Source organism: Perognathus longimembris, chromosome 2 (genome assembly GCF_023159225.1).
Source record: "Perognathus longimembris pacificus isolate PPM17 chromosome 2, ASM2315922v1, whole genome shotgun sequence".
In the NCBI taxonomy this organism is placed as follows: Eukaryota; Metazoa; Chordata; class Mammalia; order Rodentia; family Heteromyidae; genus Perognathus; species Perognathus longimembris.
In genome coordinates, this window is record NC_063162.1 from 150,909,005 (window position 1) to 150,930,621 (window position 21,617).

General features: G+C 56.4%; 1 protein-coding gene and 1 long non-coding RNA gene across 5 annotated transcripts in view; one reads left to right on the forward strand and one right to left on the reverse strand.

Moving 5' to 3' along the window:
- The window catches only part of Prkag2 (protein kinase AMP-activated non-catalytic subunit gamma 2), a 152,368-nt gene that overhangs the window by 43,410 nt on the left and 87,341 nt on the right, over window positions 1–21,617 (reverse strand). For 3 of the 4 annotated variants that reach the window (XM_048340494.1, XM_048340493.1, XM_048340495.1), the window contains 2 exons: window positions 21,055–21,269; window positions 2,835–2,904 (listed from right to left, as the gene is read on the reverse strand). In XM_048340494.1, coding sequence (XP_048196451.1) covers window positions 2,835–2,904; window positions 21,055–21,269 — 285 coding nt within the window. Of the gene's footprint in view, window positions 1–2,834; window positions 2,905–21,054; window positions 21,270–21,617 lie in introns of those variants that run through there. The other variant, XM_048340496.1, reaches the window with a different exon arrangement.
- Window positions 822–13,025, forward strand: LOC125347336. Its single transcript, XR_007210147.1, has 3 exons — window positions 822–1,570; window positions 11,808–11,811; window positions 13,015–13,025. It is a non-coding gene; the product is annotated as an uncharacterized LOC125347336 (long non-coding RNA).

The window sequence follows — 21,617 nt, forward strand, 5'->3', positions numbered from 1 at the left end:
AAGAGCAGACGAACGGGACAGACATGCAGGGGTTTACAAAACGGCCTCAGAGAAAGGAAGACCTGGGCTGCACCTGGAAGCCATAACGAGCCATAACTGGTAGGGTGTGGACACAGTGAGTGGGGGAAGCAGGGAACAGGGGCCTGGCGTTCTATGTCTGATAGCCCACGTGGCCTAGTTTATGAATAAAAGTCGTGCTGGGGTTTCAGCCACATCCACTGTGCTCGGCCTCTAGCTGACGTCTGCTTTCCTGCTGTGAAGGCTAGCTCAGTAGTTAGCCCAGGACGAGACCCTGTCACCCGCGAGTCGCAAGTATTTACTACGGGGCCCTTTGCTAAGTTCACCAAGCTGTGACCTGAAGCCTGGGTCTTCAGAGAAAAGCTGGTGATCCAGTAGTGGCGAGGCCGCCTGGCGTCTGACAGCAATGTGATATCTGAGGTTCCATTCCAGATCTAGAGAACCGGCCCCAGCCTTTTAAGAAAGGCTCAGGAAGCCAGGCGCTGGTGGCTCACGCCTGTACTCCTTGCTACTCGGGAGGCTGAGGTCTGAGGACCCGGGGTCAAAGCCAGCCCAGCAAGGAAAGTAAGTCGGCAAGACTCTTATCTCCAATTAATCAGCAAAAATCTGGAAGTGGGGCTATGGCTCCAGTGCAGGCTTGAAGCAAAAAAGCTAAAGGACAGCTCAGGCCCTCAGTTCCAGCCCCCAGGCCCAGAACGCGCACGTGCACGCACGCACACACGAAGGTGGAGGATCTGTTTAGTAGCCACCTGGAAGGCAAGCTGCATTAGCTAGGGAGACATTTAAAGCTGTAATGTCTTACTGTTAGGATTCTGCCCGCCCCCCCCCCCCAGCAAATGCATATGCTTCTGCTTTGATACTCAGGTTTTCTGAACGTTTTTTAGATGATTTGGCAGTTCAAAGTTCTAAAGGAACAATGAAGTGTTTTCTGGACTACCACGCCAACACCATCGCTCTTCCAGCTCGGCTCTCCGCTTCCAAGGCATTGTTTAACATCAGCCTCCTCAAAAACCTCGCCACGTTTGACAGGGTTATTTGTGGGATCCGGCATGCTTTAAAGCAACGATGGCAATACAGATAAAAATAGACGGGTGAGAAGACATTCCCTTTCTTAGATGCTTAGATTTAATTCTTTACATTCATTGCACAGACAGGAATAATGCTAAGGGTGTGTGTGTGGGGGGGGGGAACTGTGTCACTCTGAGAAATGCAGCACAATTAAATAAATAATTCTCAACTGGGGGGAGGGCACCAAACGCACACTGAGAAGAATCTCTATGTTACGATTCATTAAAACCAGCCTTAAGAAGTCCATGCATTTGGCACAATGCTAAATAAAGGCCCTTAAACACAAATAACATTTGTGAGGTGCTTACTCTGTGTTTACCACACACTGAATACAAGGTTACGGATGGACTGGTTTACTACTCCTCCCAACAGGCTGACATTAGCTGTCTTCTAACTATGGCAAAGACAGGGTGAAGTCACTTGTCCAAGGTCAGATGGCCAACTCATATGTGGAGGTGAGATTTGAACCCGGATCTGTGTGCCTGTGTGTGTGCTCGCTTAGGGTGCGCCCCAATACTGGGGCAAGGACTCTGGGCTTCATACTCTCGCTTAGCTTTTCGGCTCAAGGCCGGTGCTCTCCCATTTAGGTGACACGACCTCATTTCCGGCTCTGGGGGGGTTCGTCCCCAACTTTTCCAGTGGGCCGGCTTTGAAGGTAAGATTCTCCCATCTCAGTCTCCCCAGCGGCTGGCATCATCATCCAGGCGCAAGCCTCTGGGCCTGGCTGGCTCTGAGGGCTCCTGGGTCCTCGGGTGCTGCTGTCCAGGCCCCCCTGGCTTCACCCTTCCTCCGTGATTCAGACATCCAGAGTCCCGGTGAGTGAGCGACCATAGCCAGTGCCTCGCCGAGCCGAGCACCCCGAGGGCCGCGCCCGGCCCCGCCCGGGGAGCCTCGCACGCACGCTGGCTTCTCCTGCGGGAGGAGGATGCGGCGGCGGCGGCGGCGTCCGTGAAGCCCCGCAGGACTCGGAGGAGATGAATCATTCGTTCGCAAAGATGGAGGAGGGCCTCCCGCGGCCGTTTCTCGGGATGCCTCGCCCTCCCCGTGGAGGGGCGGCGGGGAGCGCACGAGACGCGAGCGGGCGGGCGGGCGCGCGGGGAAGGGCCGTTTACTTCAGGAGGTGCGGGCGGGCGGGGTGGGGGGGGGGAGCCCCGGGCCCGGGCGCGCGGGCCCGGTGAGGAGCCGGTGTGGGCGGGCGTCGTCCCCCCCACCCCCGGGGAGGGAGGGCGAGGCGGCCTTCCCGACGCTTCGGACCTAAAGTTCCTCTCGCACACGGGGCTCGCCCGCCCGCCGGACTCCACCCCGCGCAGGGGCCCCGGCCGCGGCCCCGCCGAGCGCGAGCTCCCGCCGGCCACGCTCGCCGCCGCCGCCACCAGACCCAGGTGACCCACCTGGGGGGGGGGAGGGGAGACGCGGCCGGAAGCGGGGCGCGGGGCACCGCGGCGGGGCCCCCGGGGTGGGGGGGTGGGGGTCTAACTTTCCCCGCCGCGGGGGACACGCCCTGCCGGCCGGGCGTCCGCACCGGCGCGGGGCTGCGCGACACCCCGCTCCGCCGAGCCCCGGGGCGGAGGACAAAAGGGCCCGCCGTCCCCGCCCGCCCGCCCGCCGCACGCCGGCGCCCGCCGTCCGCCCCCCCCCCCCGTGCCCGCCGCCCGCAGGACGCGGCCCGCGGCGGGGGTCCGACGGCCGGGATGCGGGCGCCCCGGCGGCGGTGGCGGTGGCGGGGACGGCGGGCGCGCCGCACTCACCTTCCTCGTCGAACTCCAGCTTCTCCAGCATGCCGGCTTCCGCGGGTCCCGGGGCCGCCGCCAGCGCCGCCTGAGGGGGAGGAGGAGGACAGGGATCAGCATGGGCCGCGCCGCTCGTCCCCGGCTCGGCGGGCTCGCGGCCGGCCGGGCGCTCGGGCCTCGCTCCGCGGGCGCGGGTGGGGAGGCGGGGCCTGCGGCGGGCGGCGGGCGGCGGCGGCGGCGGCAGTGGCGGGAGGGACGCAGGCGGGGTGCGGAGGAGACGCCGGGGGCGGGGCCGAGCGGGGAGAGGCGGGGCCAACGCGGGCGGAGTGGGGAGGAGAGACGCCGGGGGGCGGGGCCGAGCGGGGAAGGGCGGGGCCGACGCGGGCGGGGTGGGGAGGAGACGCCGGGGGCGGGGCCGAGCGGGGAGGGGCGGGGCCAACGCGGGCGGGTGGGGGAAGAGAGACGCCGGGGGCGGGGCCGAGCGGGGAGGGGCGGGGCCAACGCAGGCGGGGTGCGGAGGAGACGCCGGGGGCGGGGCCGAGCGGGGAGAGGCGGGGCCAACGCGGGCGGGGTGGGGAGGAGAGACGCCGGGGGGCGGGGCCGAGCGGGGAGGGGCGGGGCCAACGCGGGCGGGGTGGGAAGGAGAGACGCCGGGGGGCGGGGCCGAGCGGGGAGGGGCGGGGCCAACGCGGGCGGGTGGGGAAAAGAGACGCCCGGGGCGGGGCCGAGCGGGGCCAATGAGGGCGAGGCGGGGGCGGAGCCTCCCTCCGGAGGTGGGTGGCCCTCCACGCGGCCCCGCGGGCCCCGCAGGTGGGCCGGTCACGGTGGGTGGCACGCCCTGCTCCCCCCTGCGCCTTGGGTGCGGCCCGGGTGGAAGCGTGGGAAGGGGAGCCCCGGGCCACGTGCACGGCCGGACGCCCCTCTCGGTCGCGCCTGGCCTCCCACGCACGCACTCACGCACGCACGCACGCTCTCCCCGGGCACCCGCGGCCACAAGTCGGGCAGGCCGGCCCGCCCCGCCCCGCCCCGGGGAGAAGCCGCTCCGCGCCGCAGCCGCCCTCCCTTCCTCCCTCCGGGTCTGGGCTCCGCGGGCCCGGCCGCCTTCGCAGGAAGCCCTCGGCTCGCTCCCGGCCCCCGCCACCCCGGGCTTGGGGTCCGCGCCCCGCCGCCTCTGCGGGCGCCCGTGGCCGGCCTTCCCGCAGGAAGTCCGACGACCCCCTAGGCCTTGGCCCTCGCCGTGGGTGCCACGATCCCCGGGGCCTCAAACTTCCCCCCCCCCAAAAAAAAGGATGGAGTGGGGGTCCAGGCAGAACTAACTCGGTAAGGCCTCTTTCTCCGGTGGAAATCTCCAGCCTGGCCTGCTTCCTAGCATCAGGAGCCGGGCAGAGTGACCCAGGCCGCAGGAAAGGAAGGGGACTGAAGGCACCGGTGCCCCGGGAAACCTGCAGACACCCCAGCCGAGCAAGCCGGAACTCCTGGAGCTAGGAAGGCTGGCGAGCCGGGTCACAGGATGCGAGGGAAAGACACTCCGACCAGCCCCACTCCTGCCGCATCCTGAGGGTACCCACCCGCGAGGAAGACGGCAGAAAAACGGCACTGCTCACAGTCTCTGCGGAGGAAGCCAGGGCTCAGGAATAAACCCCAGAAACCCACATCAGGACCGAGGTACAAAGGTGGACAGAATGAAAGGGACAGGCACCCACTCACTGCTCATGATATGGAGGAACCCCCCCCAACCCTCTCCCCCCCCCAGGGCATCTTTTGGTTTAATACAGTTCCTATCAAAACAACAAAACATTGTCAGTCACGCCTGTAATACTACTAGCTACTTAGGAGGCTAAGATCTGAGGATACTAGCTCAAAGCCAGCCATACCAGAATCTTATCTCCCATTAACAACCACGCGTGAGGTGCCGCTCCAGTTGTGCAGCTCCGGCCTTGAGCAAAAAAAAGAAAAAAAACAACTTGAGGGACAGCACGCTCGGTCCTTGAGTTCAAGTCCCAGGCTAGATCCGGACAGGCTCATTCTAAAATGTATACAGAAGGATACAAGTTCTGGAATACCTAAGATAATCTTGAAAAGCCAGAGCAAAGTAAGAATACCCCTGTTCAATTATAGCCGTACTGATTATTCAATTGTTGCTGTAGTAGTCAAGATGGTAATGTTGGCAGAGGCACAGAGGAAATGATCAATACAGAACCCCAAATAGGCTTAAATGTGTATTTAGGAAAGGGGTGAAAGCAACTGTATGGGACCAGCTGGATAGCCAAAGGCAAGAAAGCAAACCTCAGTTTGAGCCTCAAGTCTTAGACAAAAATTAGCTGAGGGCTGGGAATATGGCCTAGTGGTAAAGTGTTTGCCTTGCCTACGTGAAGCCCTGGGTTGGATTCCTCAGCACCACATATGTAGAAAAAGCCAGGAGTGGCGCTGTGGCTCAAGTGGTAGAATCAAGTGGTAGCCTTGAGCACAAAGAAGCCAGGGACAGTGCTCAGGCCTAGAGGTCAAGACCCACGACGGGCAAAAAAAGAAAGAAAAAAAAATAGCTGAAATTGGATCAGAATTAAAAATGTAAAATGGTATAAAACCTTCAAGGGAGACAATAGGGAAAAAATATCTTGAGACTTAGGACTGGACAAGGTGTGAGACCAAAACCACCGCCATTAGAGGAAAATACGGAAACATTGCATTTCATTAAAGTGAACTTTCGGGTTGAGTACGGTAGCATGTACCTGTAATCCAAGCTATGCTGGAGATGGAGGGAAGAGGGTTTCTCAAGCAAGGTAAGGAGACCCTATCTAAAGATAAGCAAAGCAGAAAAGTGGCTCCAGTTGTTCACCTACGCTGCCCCTCAGGATGAATAAAATAAAAGATGCCGGTGAAGAGGGAGAAAGGCATTGCCGGTGTGAATAAAAATGAGGCTTCTGGAAATGTGCTCTGGAAGACGTTGAGAGATTATCGAACTAGTTTTTATAAGAAATGAAAATGCCGGGCATTGGTGGCTCCCGCCTGTCATCCTAGCTATTCAGAAGACTGAGATCGGAGGATCACAGTTCGAAGCCAGCCCAGGCAGGAAAGTCCATGAGACTCTTTATCTCCAATAAGTAACTCAGAAAAAGCCAGAAGTGTCGCCGTGGCTCAAGTGGTAGAGTGCCAGCCTTAAGCCAAAGAAGCTCAGGGACAGCGCCCAGACCCTGAGTTCAAGCCCCAGGACTGGCACGATAAAACAAAATTAAAAACAAAAAATCCATTGGATAAGTCTGTAGGTAAGTATGCTGTTTCAAAAGGGCCACACCCCAGAGGTTACAGGCTGTAGAAGCCCAATTACATTACACTCGAGATCATAGAAATGATTAGTGATGGCAGAGGTTAGAGATGGTGGCGGTGTTGGGAAGGACAGAGGCTCTTCTGGCGATAAGGGGAGACATTTGGGTGACAGAACTGTCCCGTACCCCCTCTGTACCCATCTCCCTCGTGCTTGTAAGGCACGCTGTACCCTTACCACCAGCAACCAAGACAAAATGATTTAATTGCATGCAGGAAATGTCACTTTGAATTTAAAAAAAAAACTATACCTATTGGGAATAGAGTGCATCTCCTTGAAGCATATGATTCAATGGTTTTCAGCATGTTCTGCATTGTAAAAGTTTACAACGTTTTTATCATCCCAAAGGAGACCCTCATACCCGATTATCAGTTACTTTCCAATACCTCGCCCCCGGGGGCCCGAGACAACCATTAAAACCTACTTTCTGTCTCTACCAGTTCTCCGATTCTGCACATTTCATGTGCACAAAATCATTTAATATGCAGTCTTCCGTGATTGGCTTTGTAAGAAACTGTCTTAAGGCTTATCTGTGTTACAGCGTGAATCAACATGTCATTTCTTTCCGCTGCTGAGGATATTCCAGTGTGGTGATCTAGCAGGTTTTGTCCATCCATCCAGCAGTGGACGGGCAGGTGGGCAGTTTCCACTTGCTCTTTTGTTTTTTTTTCCTATCACGAGTAGTCATGCAGAAGTGTCTAGCGGGTGTGTATCTCCATCCTCTGGGAATGGGATCTCTGCGGGGTGGCACGCTGCTGAGGTGATGCTGGACTATTCCGGAGCCACCATCCTCCTGCCTTCCATTGTTGCTGGCAGTGTGCCAGGCTTCTCGTCTCTCCCTCCTGTGTCGTTCTGCACGCCAGTGCCATTGGGGTGGCCTTGGTAAGGGATACTCAGCCTTTCTTCGTATTACACCTTGTAGATTTACATTTACAATGATCTTCAAGTAAAAAGCTTAAAAATGTTCCCTGGTACACTGTGGAAGTGTCAATCATCTTCCTTTAAAAAAAAAAAAAAAGTTTGCATTTGCCGGGCACTGGTGGCTCGTGGCTGTTGTCCTCGCTGCTCAGGAGGCTGAGAGCTGGGGATCGCGCCTGGAACCAGCCAGCCCGGGCAGGAGCGGCTGCGAGACTCGCATCTCCAGTTAACCACCAAAGAGCTCAAAGTGGGGCTGGCATCATCTTGAGCACAAAAGTCCAGGGATCATGGCGAGGCCCTGATTTCAAGTCCCAGAACCTGCACACTTAAAAAAGGCTCAAGTTTTTATTTCTGTGATGATTGCAGTATAAATGGTAAAACTAAACCCCTAGTTAGTGCTTCATGTTTGGGTACCCGGTGGATTTCGCCCGTCATCCTCATGGGCTGGCTACTGAGGGGCAGAGATGCGCCTCACACGGCGTCTTTGAAATGTCGTCAAGCGAGAGACAAGAAGCTGGATGTGGGCAGAGAATAGAAATTACAAGAAGTTTCCAGGAGCCAGTGGCTCATGCCTGTAATCCTAGCTATTAAGGTGGCTTAGTTCTAAGGATTGCCGTTTGAAGGCAGAAAAGTCTGTAGGACTGTTATCTGCAATTAACCAGCAAAAGGCTAGACGTGGTAGGGTACCGGTGGCAGAGTGAAAAAACTTACGGAGAGCTCCCAGGTCATGAGTTTGAGCCCCAGTACTGGCACAGGAAGGAGGGAGGGAGGGAGGGAAAAAGGTCCTACAGCCATGCTGACAGTGGGTGTACAGGAGGCCGAAATGGAAGGGTTTTGATGTCCTAAGAGGAGAAAGCTGAATTACTGCCTAGGTTTCACTTAGCAAGAAGACAGCTTACATCGTCTTCCACAGAAGGAAAGGCTAGCCCAGAACACTAGCAGACGCATCTCTAACACACTCTGGTCAGTTCCAGGAGCCTGAGGGCTTGCAAACTTTCCAGGTACGGTGTAATAGGTTCCCAGGGTCCAAAGAGAGGCAGCCTGGCAGGCTCAGATGATCTAACGTTGGTGGCCGTCGGCTGGCCTTTTATGGAGATGTTTTCTTAAAGAACCACTGACTTGCGCCAGACTTAATTTTAGCTGCTCCAGGCAGGCGGGGAGAGAGCCAGCGGCCGAGGGGGCGGGCAGCGTCATCTACCAAGAGAGGGGCTTGAGTTCAAGACACAGAGTCCCCTCTCCCCGCCTCCGTCTGCCCACGTCTCGCCTGCAGCATCCCCCCCGCAGGCCACTCCTCCCTAGGGAGAAGGACGCGTCCCGGCGTGGTGCCGGGGGGCACCCCGCCTCTCTGAATCAGAGGGCCGGGAGGAGGCCTGCACGCGGGGAGCCGTTCCAAGGGTGAAAAGTGCCGCCCTCTGAAGGTTTAGCTCACAGTCGTGCCTAGGTGCTGTGGAATTACTGTATTCTGAATGACTGTCGGGGGGAGGAAACCTCAACCGGAACGCTTCACCGGAACGCAACGGCCCGCAGAGCCCTCGCGGATGCACCGAGGCCGGACGGGGGTTTATTCTGCCTTCCATCGCTACTGCAAGACCTAATTCAACCGTAACCCCTGGGTACGGAGCTCGTGAGTAAGTTAGTGTCAGGAAGCAAAGGCGCGGCCCACCCTCTGCCGCCAGGACGGCCCCAAGGCCCGGGACCTGGGCGGGAGCTTCCAGAACCTTCTGGACTCACTCCCCGCCATGTGCTCCAGATGCCCAGGGTGCCCGTGTGGGCCGTGCTCACCTCCGAGCTCCACGCTGCTTCCCGCTAGCCTCCAGTCAGCCAGTTTGACTTCAAGGCCTTGTACTCTTGCACGCGCACGCCCGCACTCACACTGAATAGCTCTTGAGAGGGGGAGAAGGAATCCTCCTCTTGGTATGGGTTGAACCTGCCACACGATAGGCATTGGGAATATTTGGGCGAGTCGTTCATTCTTGGTGAATCCATAAGATGTCAGCGTGTAAACGGTTGGTGTGGCGCGTGGAAGGGGCCGCGGGGTTATCACGGTCAGCTGATTCAGCTTCCCTCCGCCCCTTTTCCTAGTCAGAAATGACAGCAGTCCCTTTCCCTGGAGTGCTGGAATTGACTTTAAAAAAAAAAATAGGTTCTTCCTGGACCAGAGACCAGTGAGGCCAGGACGCCTGGCTGGCTGGTGGCTGAGCGCTATCTGCTACCACCCAACATTCTAGTTTCTAGTTTCTTCTTTTTTTGGGTGCCAGTGCTGGGACTTGAACTCAGGGCCTCCCACTCTTGCTTGGCTTTTGTGTTCAAGGCACAGCTCCACTTTGGGCCTTTGGGTGGTTAACTGAAGATAAAGTCTCATAAACTTTTCCGCCTGGGCTGGCTTTGAACCATGATCTTCGGGTCTCAGCCTCCTGGCTAGCTAGAATTATAGGCGTGAGACACCAGTACCCTGTCAGTTTTAACTTCTGTAGAAGAAACAATTGTTTGTCTTGTGCCAGTCCCGGGGCTGGGACTCAGGGCCTGAGCACTGTCCCTGGCTCCTTTTTTTGCTCAAGGCTAGCACTCTACCACTTGAGCCACAGCGCCACTTCCGGCTTTTTGTTTATGTGGTGCTGAAGAATCGAACCCAGGGCTTCATGCGTGCTAGGCAAGCGCTCTACCGCCAAGCCACATTCCCAGCCCAACAATTGGGTTTTTAAAGGAGTGTAGAAAACGGAACTCCAAAATATACTTGCACCACCATTAATTCTTCTCACGGATTGAATGTGTTTGGGGGGAAGGATCTGGTTTATTTTGGTCCTCTTCCAAATAACAATTTCAGATTGCTCAAAAATAAAGCCACTTCCTCCCTAAAATGGATTAATGACTCCCTCTAAGGACTGTTTCCTTTGAAGTACGTACAGAGAGCGACACCCAGGTTCTACCGTGTCCTACTGAAAACAGGTTTCCAAGGGAGGGTCATCAGGTAAAGGCTGGAGAAGACGGGGCAACCTAGAAAGTTCTTTTTTGCTTCCCTTGTCTACACTGAAGAACCCACGAATGCCCCAAAGCTAGACAGGTGTTGTCTTCAAAGGCATCACCGGCAGGCACGGGGGGGGGGGGGGGGGGGGGAGGGGGGGTTCCCGCCTGCCCCTCTCAGCTACTCAGGAGCCTACGATCGGAAGATGGAGGCTCAAAGCCAGCCTGGGCAGGAAAGTCCATGAGAGAGACTCTTAGCGCCAGTTAACCACCCAAACGTTGGAAGTAGAGCTGTGGTTCAAGTGGCAGAGTGCCAGCTCAGAGACAAGGCCCAAGCCCCAGAACCAGCACGCGCACACACACACACACATACGCACACTCACACACACATATGAAATACTTATCTACTATCAGGTCAGGAGCCCTAGTAGTTGGCTAATAACTATCTGTGGAGAGCCAAGCTACGGTTAGCAACAGGCAAGGACGCCGCCCCTACCCCTGCAGAGGACCGGCCCGGTTCTGAAACCAGTGTGTGCCTTTCTTTTCCTGAAGCAGACCTGAGTTTGTGCTAAGCTCAAGTGGTAGAACGCCAGCCTTGAGTGGAAAAAGCCAAGAGAGCACATGCAGCCTTGAGTTCAAGCCCCGGAACTGGTACATACACACAAGCACGTGTGTGCAAACACACACACACACACACAGTCTGAGCTAGGCAGAGATACCGAACCTCCTAAGTACTTGCAGATAACGACCTGGGTCGATTCAGAATTTAATGCAGTGAGAATGGATCAGAAGGGAAGGGAAGGAAGATGGTGGAGGGTGACAGAGATTCGGGCACCACCCATACTGGGTCCCACAAGACCCCGTGACCCTCTTAACTAGCGATGGCGCGTAGTGACGGGGCGTGACCACGCTAACTGCTTATGGTGCGGCCGGAAGGAAGTACAAGTTGGCCTTTTTCTCTACAATGAGCAAAATATATTCGTAAATGCCGCTTGATTTGCTGACGGTTGGCCTCGGCAGCTTATGTAAAAGGCAGCCTCTTCAGTCGGGCACCAGTGACGCGTGCCTGCCACCCTACTTCTGGAGACTTCTTCTCAACCCGTGGCCAATTGTGCTAGCTATGAGGCAAAATATAAACAGGGGAATTACAGCCCAGCTGTGTGCTCAGGAAGCAAGGGAGATCCTCTGTCGATAGTAATCAGCACAAGAAAGGGCTGGAAAGTCAGTGATCGCCAGCAGAGCACCTGCCCGGCCAGCGGCAGGCTCTGGGTTCAAATCCCAATACCACACCGGTACCCACAAAAGGCAGTCTCCACCACATTTCTGTTGTTTAGCACAGACTTCCTATTCTACTGCTGGCTTTGTTTCCGACCTCTACTTCACTGTCAAATGGACTTTGCTTTCTTGTGTGGGTGGGTGTGGGGGGGACAGGTCCATGTTTTATTCAGTCCTTCCCTTTTAAGGCAGGCCGATGAGCGACGTGCTGACAACACTGAGGTCCTGGTCAGGACAGGGGTTAAAGCCCCGCTGGGTGCCTTGAGAGCAGCCCTGGGCTGAAGTCTGAGCCCCACCGGTGCCCTGGGTCACACAGATAGCTCAGCCCAAGGCCCGCCAGGGGCCCTCAGCTGCCGGGGGGCTCAAGAGCTCGCCTCTACGTTTTGCTTTTTGCTGGTTGCTTTGAGCTAAGAGTCTCAAGGACATTGCTTCCAGGGCCGCCTTTCAATGACTCCTGAGTAGCTGGGATTACAAGCGTGAGCCACCGGTACCCAGCTCAGGCCTTGGGTTGGAAGTGAAGTCCTTCGCTATTTCAGGCGCTTCTGGCGTGTGTGTGCAAGGGCGGGACACGGATGACACGCATGCGTTCCGCCTGCTGCATTGGAACCCCAGCAAACACAGACCTTGGGGAATGATTTCCATCATGGCCGGCCCTGCGGGCACGAAGCCCCAGTTTACCAATCATTACATGTGCCAGTGTGACAGGTGTGTACACAGCAGAGACTTAGTCTGACTAGTATCTGAGGCTAGGATTAGGCTCTTAAACTATTTACTGTTTACTGTGTCAGACCTAGTGATGGACTTAGTTTGAATAGCCCACAAGATTTGTCCAATACTAATGTCTATTACATTTGATGACAATGGGGGCTGGGGATATGGCCTAGTGGCAAGAGTGCCTGCCTCATATACATGAGGCTCTGGGTTCGATTCCCCAGCACCACATATACAGAAAATGGCCAGAAGTGGCGCTGTGGCTCAAGTGGCAGAGTGCTAGCCTTGAGCAAAAAAGAAGCCAGGGACAGTGCTCAGGCCCTGAGTCCAAGCCCCAGGGCTGGCCAAAAAAAAAAAAAAAAAATACATTTGATGACAATGAGGCTTCCAAACAGAAGAATATGCCTAAGAAACAAAGCACGTAACTTGAAGAAGACACAGGTGCCTGACTAAAGACAGCACCAATGGTGGAGCTGGGCATGGCTGTGTTGGCCTGTAATCCCAGTACTTGGGGGATGGAGGCGGCAGGCCGTGTGTTTGAGGCTAAGCTGTGCTACGTAGAGAAACCCTGTCCAAACAAACCAACAGAATGTGTGAAAAGCTTAGTCGTTGAATGATCTCTTTGAGGATCTACGTGTGTGTGTGCGCGCACGCGCGAGTCCTGAACTCAGGGCCGGGACGCTGCCCCTGAACGTCACTTTGCTCAAGGCTAATGCTCTACCCCTTGAACCACAGTGCCACTTCTAGCCTCTTAGTAATTCATTGGAGAGACTTTCCGGCCCAAGTGGGCTTTGAACGGTGATCCTCGGATCTCAGCCTCTTGAGTCGCTAGGATTACAGGCGCCCCACCGTTAGGTGTTTTTGTATCTCTCTATATAAAAGGGCCAGAGAGGCGGGGCAAAAGCTCAACGCTACTTTTCCTGTTTGTCTTGAAGTGTTCGAATCACAAGTTCCAATTTTCTTTTTTATGTTTCTCCTTTTATAGTAAGGAATTTTGTACAAATTCTTTAGAATTTTTGTGTTTTTTTATTAGTGTGCTAAAATACACATCTTGATCATTTCATCCTCCCAGCCAGTGCTGGCCAGTGTGTTCAAGTGTTGTGTCACCATTCTCTAGATGTTTTTCTGGAGGAAAAGAGCAATGTTATTTTTAAAAGACAGAATCAGGGGGCTGGGGATGTGGCCTAGTGGCAAGAGTGCTCGCCTCGTATACATGAAACCCTGGGTTCAATTCCCCAGCACCACATATATAGAAAACGGCCAGAAGTGGCGCTGTGGCTCAGGTGGCAGAATGCTAGCCTTGAGCAAAGAGAAGCCAGGGACAGTGCTCAGGCCCTGAGTTCAAGGCCCAGGACTGGCAAAAAAAAAAAAAAAAAAAAGAAGAATCAAGTCAGGTGTGGTGGTTCACATATGTAACGCCAGCTACTTGGGAGGTCAAGCTAGGAGCACTGAGGTTCAAGGCCAGCCTGGGTCATGAGACCTCCATCTCACACATCAAGCCAGAGCTGGGTGTGGTGTCACATCCGTGTAACTTTAGCTACTCAGGAGGCTGAGACTGGGAAGACCTCCTCCTCCATGAAAAGCTGGGCATGGCGGTATGTGTCTATTAACCCAGCTATGTGAGAAAATGAAACAGGGCGTCAAGATCTAGGCTAGCCCTGGCAGAAAGTGAGACCCGAGTCAAAAAATAACGAAAGCAAATGAGGTGTTGCTCGAGCAGTAGAGCTTCTATCTGCCTGGCAAGTTCAAGGCCCAGGGTACCTCCAGGAAAACAAACAGAAAGCCCAGGGGCAGCGGTGCACACTGGTAACCCTCAGAGCTCAGGAGGCAGAGGCAGGAAGATCACAGTCCTAGGTCATCCCTGAGCAAAGAGCCTGGGGCCCTATTCCCAAAAATAACTACAGCACAAAGAGCTGGGAGCGTGGTTCAGGCAGCGGAGCAGCTCCGTAGCAAGCGCAAGACTAGTATTCCCGCCTCCCCCACCCCCCCAGCTGAAAGAAGAGAAGAACCAAATAGTTCTCCAGACGTTCCTCATTTTTCAAAGAGAGGAAATGGAAAGGCTTACTGAGATCCACGCACGATAATTGAATAGTCTTACCAATTGGGGAAAACTGACTCTAAGCAATGAGCGTTTAATGGAAAACCACAGGCAGAGATGGAGAAATCGCATTACAAAGTCCCTGCGGGGTCTCTTAGCTTTCTATGGAACTACCACCTCGGTTTCATCTGTGTGTGTGCGTGTGTGTGTGTGTGTGTGTGTGTGTGTGTATGCCAGTACTGGGGTTTAAACTCAGGGGGCCTGGGCACTGTCCCTTAGTTTTTTCACTCAAGACTGGCGCTTACCACCTGAGCCAGGGTTCTACTTCTGGCTTTGTTGGGTGGGGGGGGTGGGCATGAGGGGCTGGAGCTCAAGGCCTGGCTGCTACCTTGGAGATTTTTTGTGCAAGGCTAGCTCTCTACCACTTGAGCCACAGCTCCTCTTCCAGCGTTTCCGCGGCTAATTAGAGATAAGGTTCCCACCAGGGGCTGGGAACGTGGCTTAGCGGTAGAGTGCTCGCCTTGCATGCATGAAGCCCTGGGTTCGATTCCTCAGCATCACATATATAGAAAAAAGCCAGAAGTGGCGCTGTGTCTCCAGTGGCAGAATGCTAGCCTTGAGCAAAAAGAAGCCAGGGACAGTGCTCAGACCCTGAGTTCAAGGCCCAGGACTGGCAAAAAATAAAATAAAAAAGATTCTCATGAGCTTCCTTGCCAGGCTGATTTCAGCCTTCTGAGTAGCGAGGGTGCTAGGCACGAGCCGGCAATGCATGGACAGACACAGGGGAACACCAAAGCGGCTTGGGGTAAACGTTTCTACCACTTCAACAGCCAGCTTCTGCCAAGTCATTAAGTGACACGGTTACTACCGGAGTTGGGGTTTGCGTCTCCCCTGTCCCGGTGGCCCTCCGTCGGCTGAAGTTCAAGCTTTCCTGAGTGCTGGGCGTTAGGGCATCCTGGTCCTGAGCCCTAGGAATTCTCATCTAAATGCAAATCAAGGCTCCAGCCATTTCTCCATCAGTTAACGTCCAGCCCCCCCCCCCATGCGTGGCTGCACAACTCTACTGGGGAACAAGTCTCTCTTATTAGAGTTTAACCCTTGGTTTTCTTCCCTGCAGGAGCGATTGCATGAGTATTCAGAGTCTTGATTTCTTTGACTTAATGCATAGCTAAAAAAAAAAAGATGGACAGGGGCTGGGAATGTGGCTCAGCAGTAGAGTGCTCGCCTAGCATGCATGAAGCCCTGGGTTCGATTCCTCAGCACCACATACACCGAAAAAGCCAGAATTGTCGTTGTGGCTCAAGTGGTAGAGTGCTAGCCTTGAGCAAAAAAGAAGCTCAGGGACAGTGCTCAGGCCCCGAGTTCAAGCCCCAGGACTGGCAAAAAAAAAAAAAAAAAAAAAAAGACGGACAGAGAATCCTTTTCTTCACGCTGGACTTGCAGGTCGGGGTCTCTGGCCTCTCTACACGATGTCTGGAAGGAGACAAGAGGAGTGCCCTAGATGGGAACAGCTTTTCCCCACAGACCTCCTCCCCTCCGGCAGCTCGCTGAAGGACGCGGGCCCTCAGCCTTTCCCGCCAGGCAGGGAAGTGTCATCGCGGACCCGGGCTGACCGCGCCCAGTCTGTTTTATACCACGGGTGCGTTTGCACTTCACCCCCTCCGCTTCGTCCTGCCAGGGCGGGCTGTGCTGCCTCCTCTACCGGTCTCCGGGCTTCCTGGAGGAATCGCAGCGGGGCCGAGCGGGGCCGAGCGGGACCCGCGCTGGCCTGGGCCAGCTCTCCATCTCTACACAGCATCGCCGAGATGCAAAGGGATAGACTAAGGCTGATGTTTCTGGGGGTCCCTCTTGCTCTGAGTCCGTGGGGACGGGGACCACAAGGCAGAGCAGAACCACACATCAAAAGCCAGACCCTGAAAAGGAAGAAGAAGGGGGTGCGGTCCCCTTATCTCCCAAAGACCTAAAGAGCTCTCACTAGGCCCCGCCTCTTAAAGGTACCACCACCTCCCAATAGCAAGAGAGAGAGGTGTGCTGGCGTGGAACTCCCTAAGCCCACAGTAAACGAGCTTCCGGCCCGGCGTGGGCCTCCGAAGCCCCCACCTTGAGGTTCAGACACGGCAGCTCTGCACCTCACCCATCTCCTCCTGGGCCATCGCGTCCTTCCTTACCCAGAGTGAGTCCTAAGGCCAAGCCGACTGAGGAGAGGAGAGGGGAGGGGAGGGGGGGAGGCTTGACTCCCACAGGCCTCCACGCGGTGGCACGTTTCCAGCCCCGCCCCAGGTCCATGGGGGACAGCCCCCCCCCCCCGGCCCCCACCTGCTTTCCTTCCCCTTCCTCCCTTCTCTTCTCCAAGTGAAAAAGTTGCGGCATAGTCACGTGACAAGCGGCATCGGCGACATTGCCTCTCTCCGCGCATTCAGCCTCCTCGATTCCCATTCTGATTCCTCCCGCCATCTTTCCTTCCCCGCATCCCCGTTAGCCACCCTCCCCCCTCCCCCCGCCCTTCTAGGTAGAGATGGGATGATCCCGCTTTCAAGTTTTACTTGTCGATTTAAAAGTTTGTTTTCCTTTTTTTTTTTTTTTTCATGTGTCCGGGTGGGAGGAAAGCACTTCAGATGACTAAGTATGTCCTCTGACCTTTCTTGGGCTGGCGCACGGGGGCTTGAACTCAGGACCTGGTACGACTGCTTGTCTTTTTGCTCAGAACTGGTGATCTGCGCCCCCCCCCCACCTTGAACCGCAGCTCTACTTCTGGCTTTTTTCTGGTGGTTAATTGGCGATCAGAGCCTCATGGACGTCTCGGCCTGATTTGACCAGGATCTTCAGATCTCAGCCTCCTGAGTAGCTAGGATTACAGCCACGAGCCACCGGTGCTCGGCTTCTTGAATCGTTCTTTCCAAGATAGTATACAAAATTAAAAAAAAAAATCCTGAATTCTTCAGTATCAAAAGATACCTTTCTCTTACCCTCAAAATCCAATTTGGCTGGGTGGAGGATTGGAGGTTCCAAGGGTTCCCAGGGCCTGTGGCATTGCTCGTGGACGCCTAGCTTCTCAGATGCTCAGCGATGGGCGTGCTGATGTATCTGACCCCCATTCCTCTCTAGCCCTAATGGTTTCCTGTGTATCACCAGAATTCAAAATGCTATCAAATTGTGCCTAGGAGTGAATCTGTATTTTCCCAATTATACTTGGTATTTGGTGAGCACTGACAATCTCAAGGCTGGAATCCTTGAGTTCTGGGAAGTCTTCTCCCGTTATTTCTTTAATTATGTCCTCTGTTCTATTCCCTTTGCTGTTGATGTTGGCACTTCTGAGCCTGTCTTCTCTCTCTTACTCTTTCCTCGTTGATGATCGGTGTGGCCATTTGCACTGTATTCGTGTGTACGTGCGTGTGTGTCAGTCCTGGGGCTTAAACTCAGAAACCCACGCGAGCTTTGCTCCCCGCTTCTAGCTTTGTGGTGCTTTGCTGCCTAGGATGGCTTTGAACTGCGACTGTCATACCTCCGCCTCCTGAGAAGCTGGGATTACAGGTATGAGCCACTGGTGCCTGGCTGCATTGAATTCGTATGGAATTCTTCTGCTTGATGTTCTAGACTGTTCATTCTTCCTTCAGGCGAGTGCACTGAGCTACTGGGATCCTCTATCATTTCCAAGATACCTGGATGGTAGGTTTCTTATGTTTCCTTCCTATGTTTATATTACAACCTTCTCTTGTATCTCTGTAAACACGCTGATCACGTTTCTTCTGAAGTTCCCTTCTGTTTCCAGGATTAAGTCTGCTTCTTCCAACGCCGGCTGTTCGGTATGCTTTTCTCTCCTCTTTCCCTTGGAAACGGAGTGCTTCCTGACGGAGCACTCACCCAGTTCCCGAGGGCTTTTCCTACTCGCGCTGCTTGTCTGTAATGGCCCTGAGGGGCGGCCAGATGGGAAGTCAGACAAGGTGGCCCAGTTCTTTGACTCTTGGACATAGCTGGTTCCTCTTTTTTCTGGGTTTTGTTTACTACCTGGCACGTCACCAGCTTCTCAGAGTCCCAAACCAAAATCGAACAGCAATTTCATCAGGGCCTCTTGTTGCTTAGGCCGGGAGGTGTTCTTTTCCTTCCCTGCTTTCTCTTCCCCCTCTGCTTCAGAACGCATCACCAAGTCCATTAAACTCACCTCCAGGCCACCCTGGCTATTTCCTGTTTCGAGGGCACTGAAAGGTTAAAACCTGTTTTTTTTGTTGTTTATTTTGTGTAAGTAACGGGGCTCGAACTCACGATCCAGGCGGCTGCTGTGTCTTAGCTTTCTTGCTAAAGGCAAGCACTGTGCCGCCTGAGTCACAGCTCCACTTCTGGCTGTTTGGATGGTTAGTGGGATGAAGAGAGTCTCATGAGCTTCCCTGCCCAGGCTCGCTTCAAATGGTGACCGGCAGATCTCAGCCTCCTGCGTGGGTAGACTGGCACGTGAGAGCCACCGGTGCCCAGCTTGAGTTCCGTGACACCGCGACCTCTCCCCCTCCACCCCCGAAGCCTCTTCTCCTTCCTCTTTCTCCGTCTCTGAGGTGTCTTCTCTCTCTACTTTCTCTGTCTCTGAGGTCCCTTTCCTTCCTCCTCCAGCCTAGAGGGTTCTTTTTCCTTCCATCCTGAAGACGCTTTCTTTTGAGTCTCTGAGTCCTCTACTTGGAAGCATTCGCCTCTTCGGGAACTAGCAAGCTCAGGCCATCACGAGCTATTCCTCGGGCTTCATGGACGGAGTCAATTTGAGTTTGCCCCCCTCTGTGCCTTGGGCAGGATGGGAATCAGTTCCTCCGGGAGGATTCGGCAGCGCGGGTGCCTCAGGCCCCTGGGGAAGGCGGGAGCCAGCGTGGGGGACGAGGAGCGGGCTGGGGAGGATTCCCCTTCTCATCCTGACCCCTCCTTTCCCGGGGGCTCCTCTCCTGGCAGTCCCCCCACAGCGATGAACGCTCGTCGCCTCCATTGTCCTTCACGCCGAGATTCCTGAGAGACTTCACACGCGAGACGGCCTCTCCTCCACCCGTGTGCGCTCAGCCCGCAGCGGGTGCTTTCGGCCCTTGACTACGTAGGGCTCAGAGAAGCCGTCTTGTGAAGGTCACCGTGACCTCAGTCCTTCTGTCCCACGGCCAGTCGGTGCACCTGGGCTGGCCGCCACTTCCTCCAAGTGTGTGGAACACGGCAACGCCCGTTCGCTGTGTCTCTCCTGCTGGGGTTGGTCGACGGGCTCTCGGCCTGCCCCCCGGAGGTCCCTCGGAGGCCCAGCCGTCCTGGGTCTCTCTTCAGTCCCCGCGTATTTCCCCCGGTTCTTTTTGCCTCCCCCATCACAGCGCCGGTTATCTTTTCCAGTCGGATGATTTCCAGCTCTCGGCTCAAATCCTTCCCCGGGACCCTCGGACTGGTCTGTGTGCCCACTCCCGCACCCACAGCAGAAGACGGCCTCCCACGGGAGGTGCCGTGCCACGCGTGACCAGTCCGAAGCCTCTCTGCTCAATTCACAGGTATTTTCTAGAACCTTCCAGGGAGATCGGATGCTGGCCCCGCCCATGTATGTCACCACCATCTGTCTGCCCGCACCAGCCCTGCCCCTGGCCCACTGGCCGGTGAATGAGTATTGTCTGCTACAAGCTGATGGATCACCGCTAGCCGTCCTGAGTAGCTAGGATTACGGGTGCGAGCCACCGGTGGCCGGCTTAGGCTACCAGCGATTCCAGCCCGAGAGGGGCCCAGCCACACCGCGGGGCCTCTTCCTTCCCGTTCCTGTTCCTTCCCAGTCCGGAGCCATGACTTTGTTTGTTTTCTAGAAGGTTCTTCTACTGCGGCTCAGCGGGGACAGCTGCCTTGGGCCCTCATCAGGGGTGAGTCCCCTCCTCCCGCCCTCCTGCAAGTGTGGCTTTGCTTCCAACTTGGCAACTCCCTCCCCACCCCACTCCCCCGCTTTTTACAGAGGGTGCCCCCCAGAGCGGCCGTGCGGCCCAGCAAGACTGCACGTTCCGGAAGGCGGAACAAGACCTTATTACACTTCAGCCCTTGCCAAGCAAATGAACAGTGTGCCAGCACGCCTTCAAGGAAGCCATGGGTGAATGGACAGGAAGAATGGCAACAGTCTGTTCTCGGCCTGACGACACATCCTCTCTCCCACGCGATAAGAGTGGTGACATGCCCGCCCAGGGCAGGGGGGGGGAGACAGGCTCTATCCCCCCGGGAAGTGGGGCCTCCCTTGGAAAGAAGGTCTTTGCAGATGTACTCGGGTTAAGGTAAAGCCAGCAGGGTGAACTCCGGCCCAGTGTGGCTGGCGTCCTCCCAGGAAGAGGAAACTGAGGCCCGTGCGGACGCAGCGCGGGCGGCTCCGGGCAGCGGGAGCTCGGGGCTGGCGCGGGGCCCACGGCAGCCCAGGGAGGCGAAGCCTTGTCTTGAGGATCCAGGGCGGCGGGGGGCCCAACTAGACCTCGAGCAGCTCTCGAGGACCGTGGGTAACTCTGCGACCCCTCCCCAAGCCGGGGTACGGCAGCTTCTCTCGACCCACAGTCTCAAAGTCTGCGGCTTCAGCCGACCGGGGATCGAATGTGGGAAAAATTCACGTTTGAAGAAAACATGGCCGTGGCGTGAGGATTTGGATATGTAGTGGAGAAGCTGGGTCTCTCCCTTTCTTTTCTTCTCTCTCTTTCCTTCCCTCCCTTCCTTTCTTTCCCCTCCCTGTTTCTCTCCCTCCCTCCCTCCCTCCCTCCCTCTTCTTCTTCCGCTCCACCTGCAGCATTTGACTTGAGCGTCCCAGTCTCCCGGTGGGCGGATCAGACGCGGCGGCGGCGGCGGAGGGCACCGGCATCGCTCCCCGGCCCTCTTCCTCCCTCCGCCGTGCGTTTGCCCACCGCCTGCCCACCTTGGCACTGACGACGAGAAACCGCACGCGCCCCGCGGTGCCCCACGTCCACCTCGGCCAGGCCGTGGAGAAGACGCCCGCCGCCGCCCTCTGCCACCCACCCCGCCCCGCTCCGGCGGAGAGCGGGGCCCCGACTTACGGCTCTTGGGGGAGCCAGGTGCGTTGGGGATGCCAGCGGAGGCCGCGTCGGGCTGTGGAAGGCCAGGCAGAGGCGCTGGCCGGGCTCGGGCGGGGGCGAGGAGGCATAGATGCGGTTCTCTAGGCGCTCAGGCTCCTGCTTGTAGGACTCGAGGGGAAACGTGGGCGGCTTCGGCACCTGGGTGGGCGTGGACGGAGACGAGGAGACGCTGGAGGCTGTGGGAGACAGTGGAGCCGTGAGCGGCGAGGCCCAGAGGCGGTGGAAGGGCCCTCCCCGCCCTCCCCTCCCTCCCCTCCCTCCCCACCCTCCCAAGGCAGTGACAACCAGCTCACATAAACGTTAGAATTGTGCTCTCCATTCATCCTGCGCCTCCATCAGCCCCCCCCCCCCCACGGGGTGTGCCTAGTGGAAACAGGTTCCCTGCTGTAGAGGTCACGCGACAAACGGACAGGCAGGGGCCAGGCTCCGCCAACCCCCCCCCCCCCCCCCCCCGTCACAGGACACCTGCTGGGGGGCAGGATGGTCCAGGGCCAGGGAGATTGGGAGCAGGGTGTGGCTGGGGA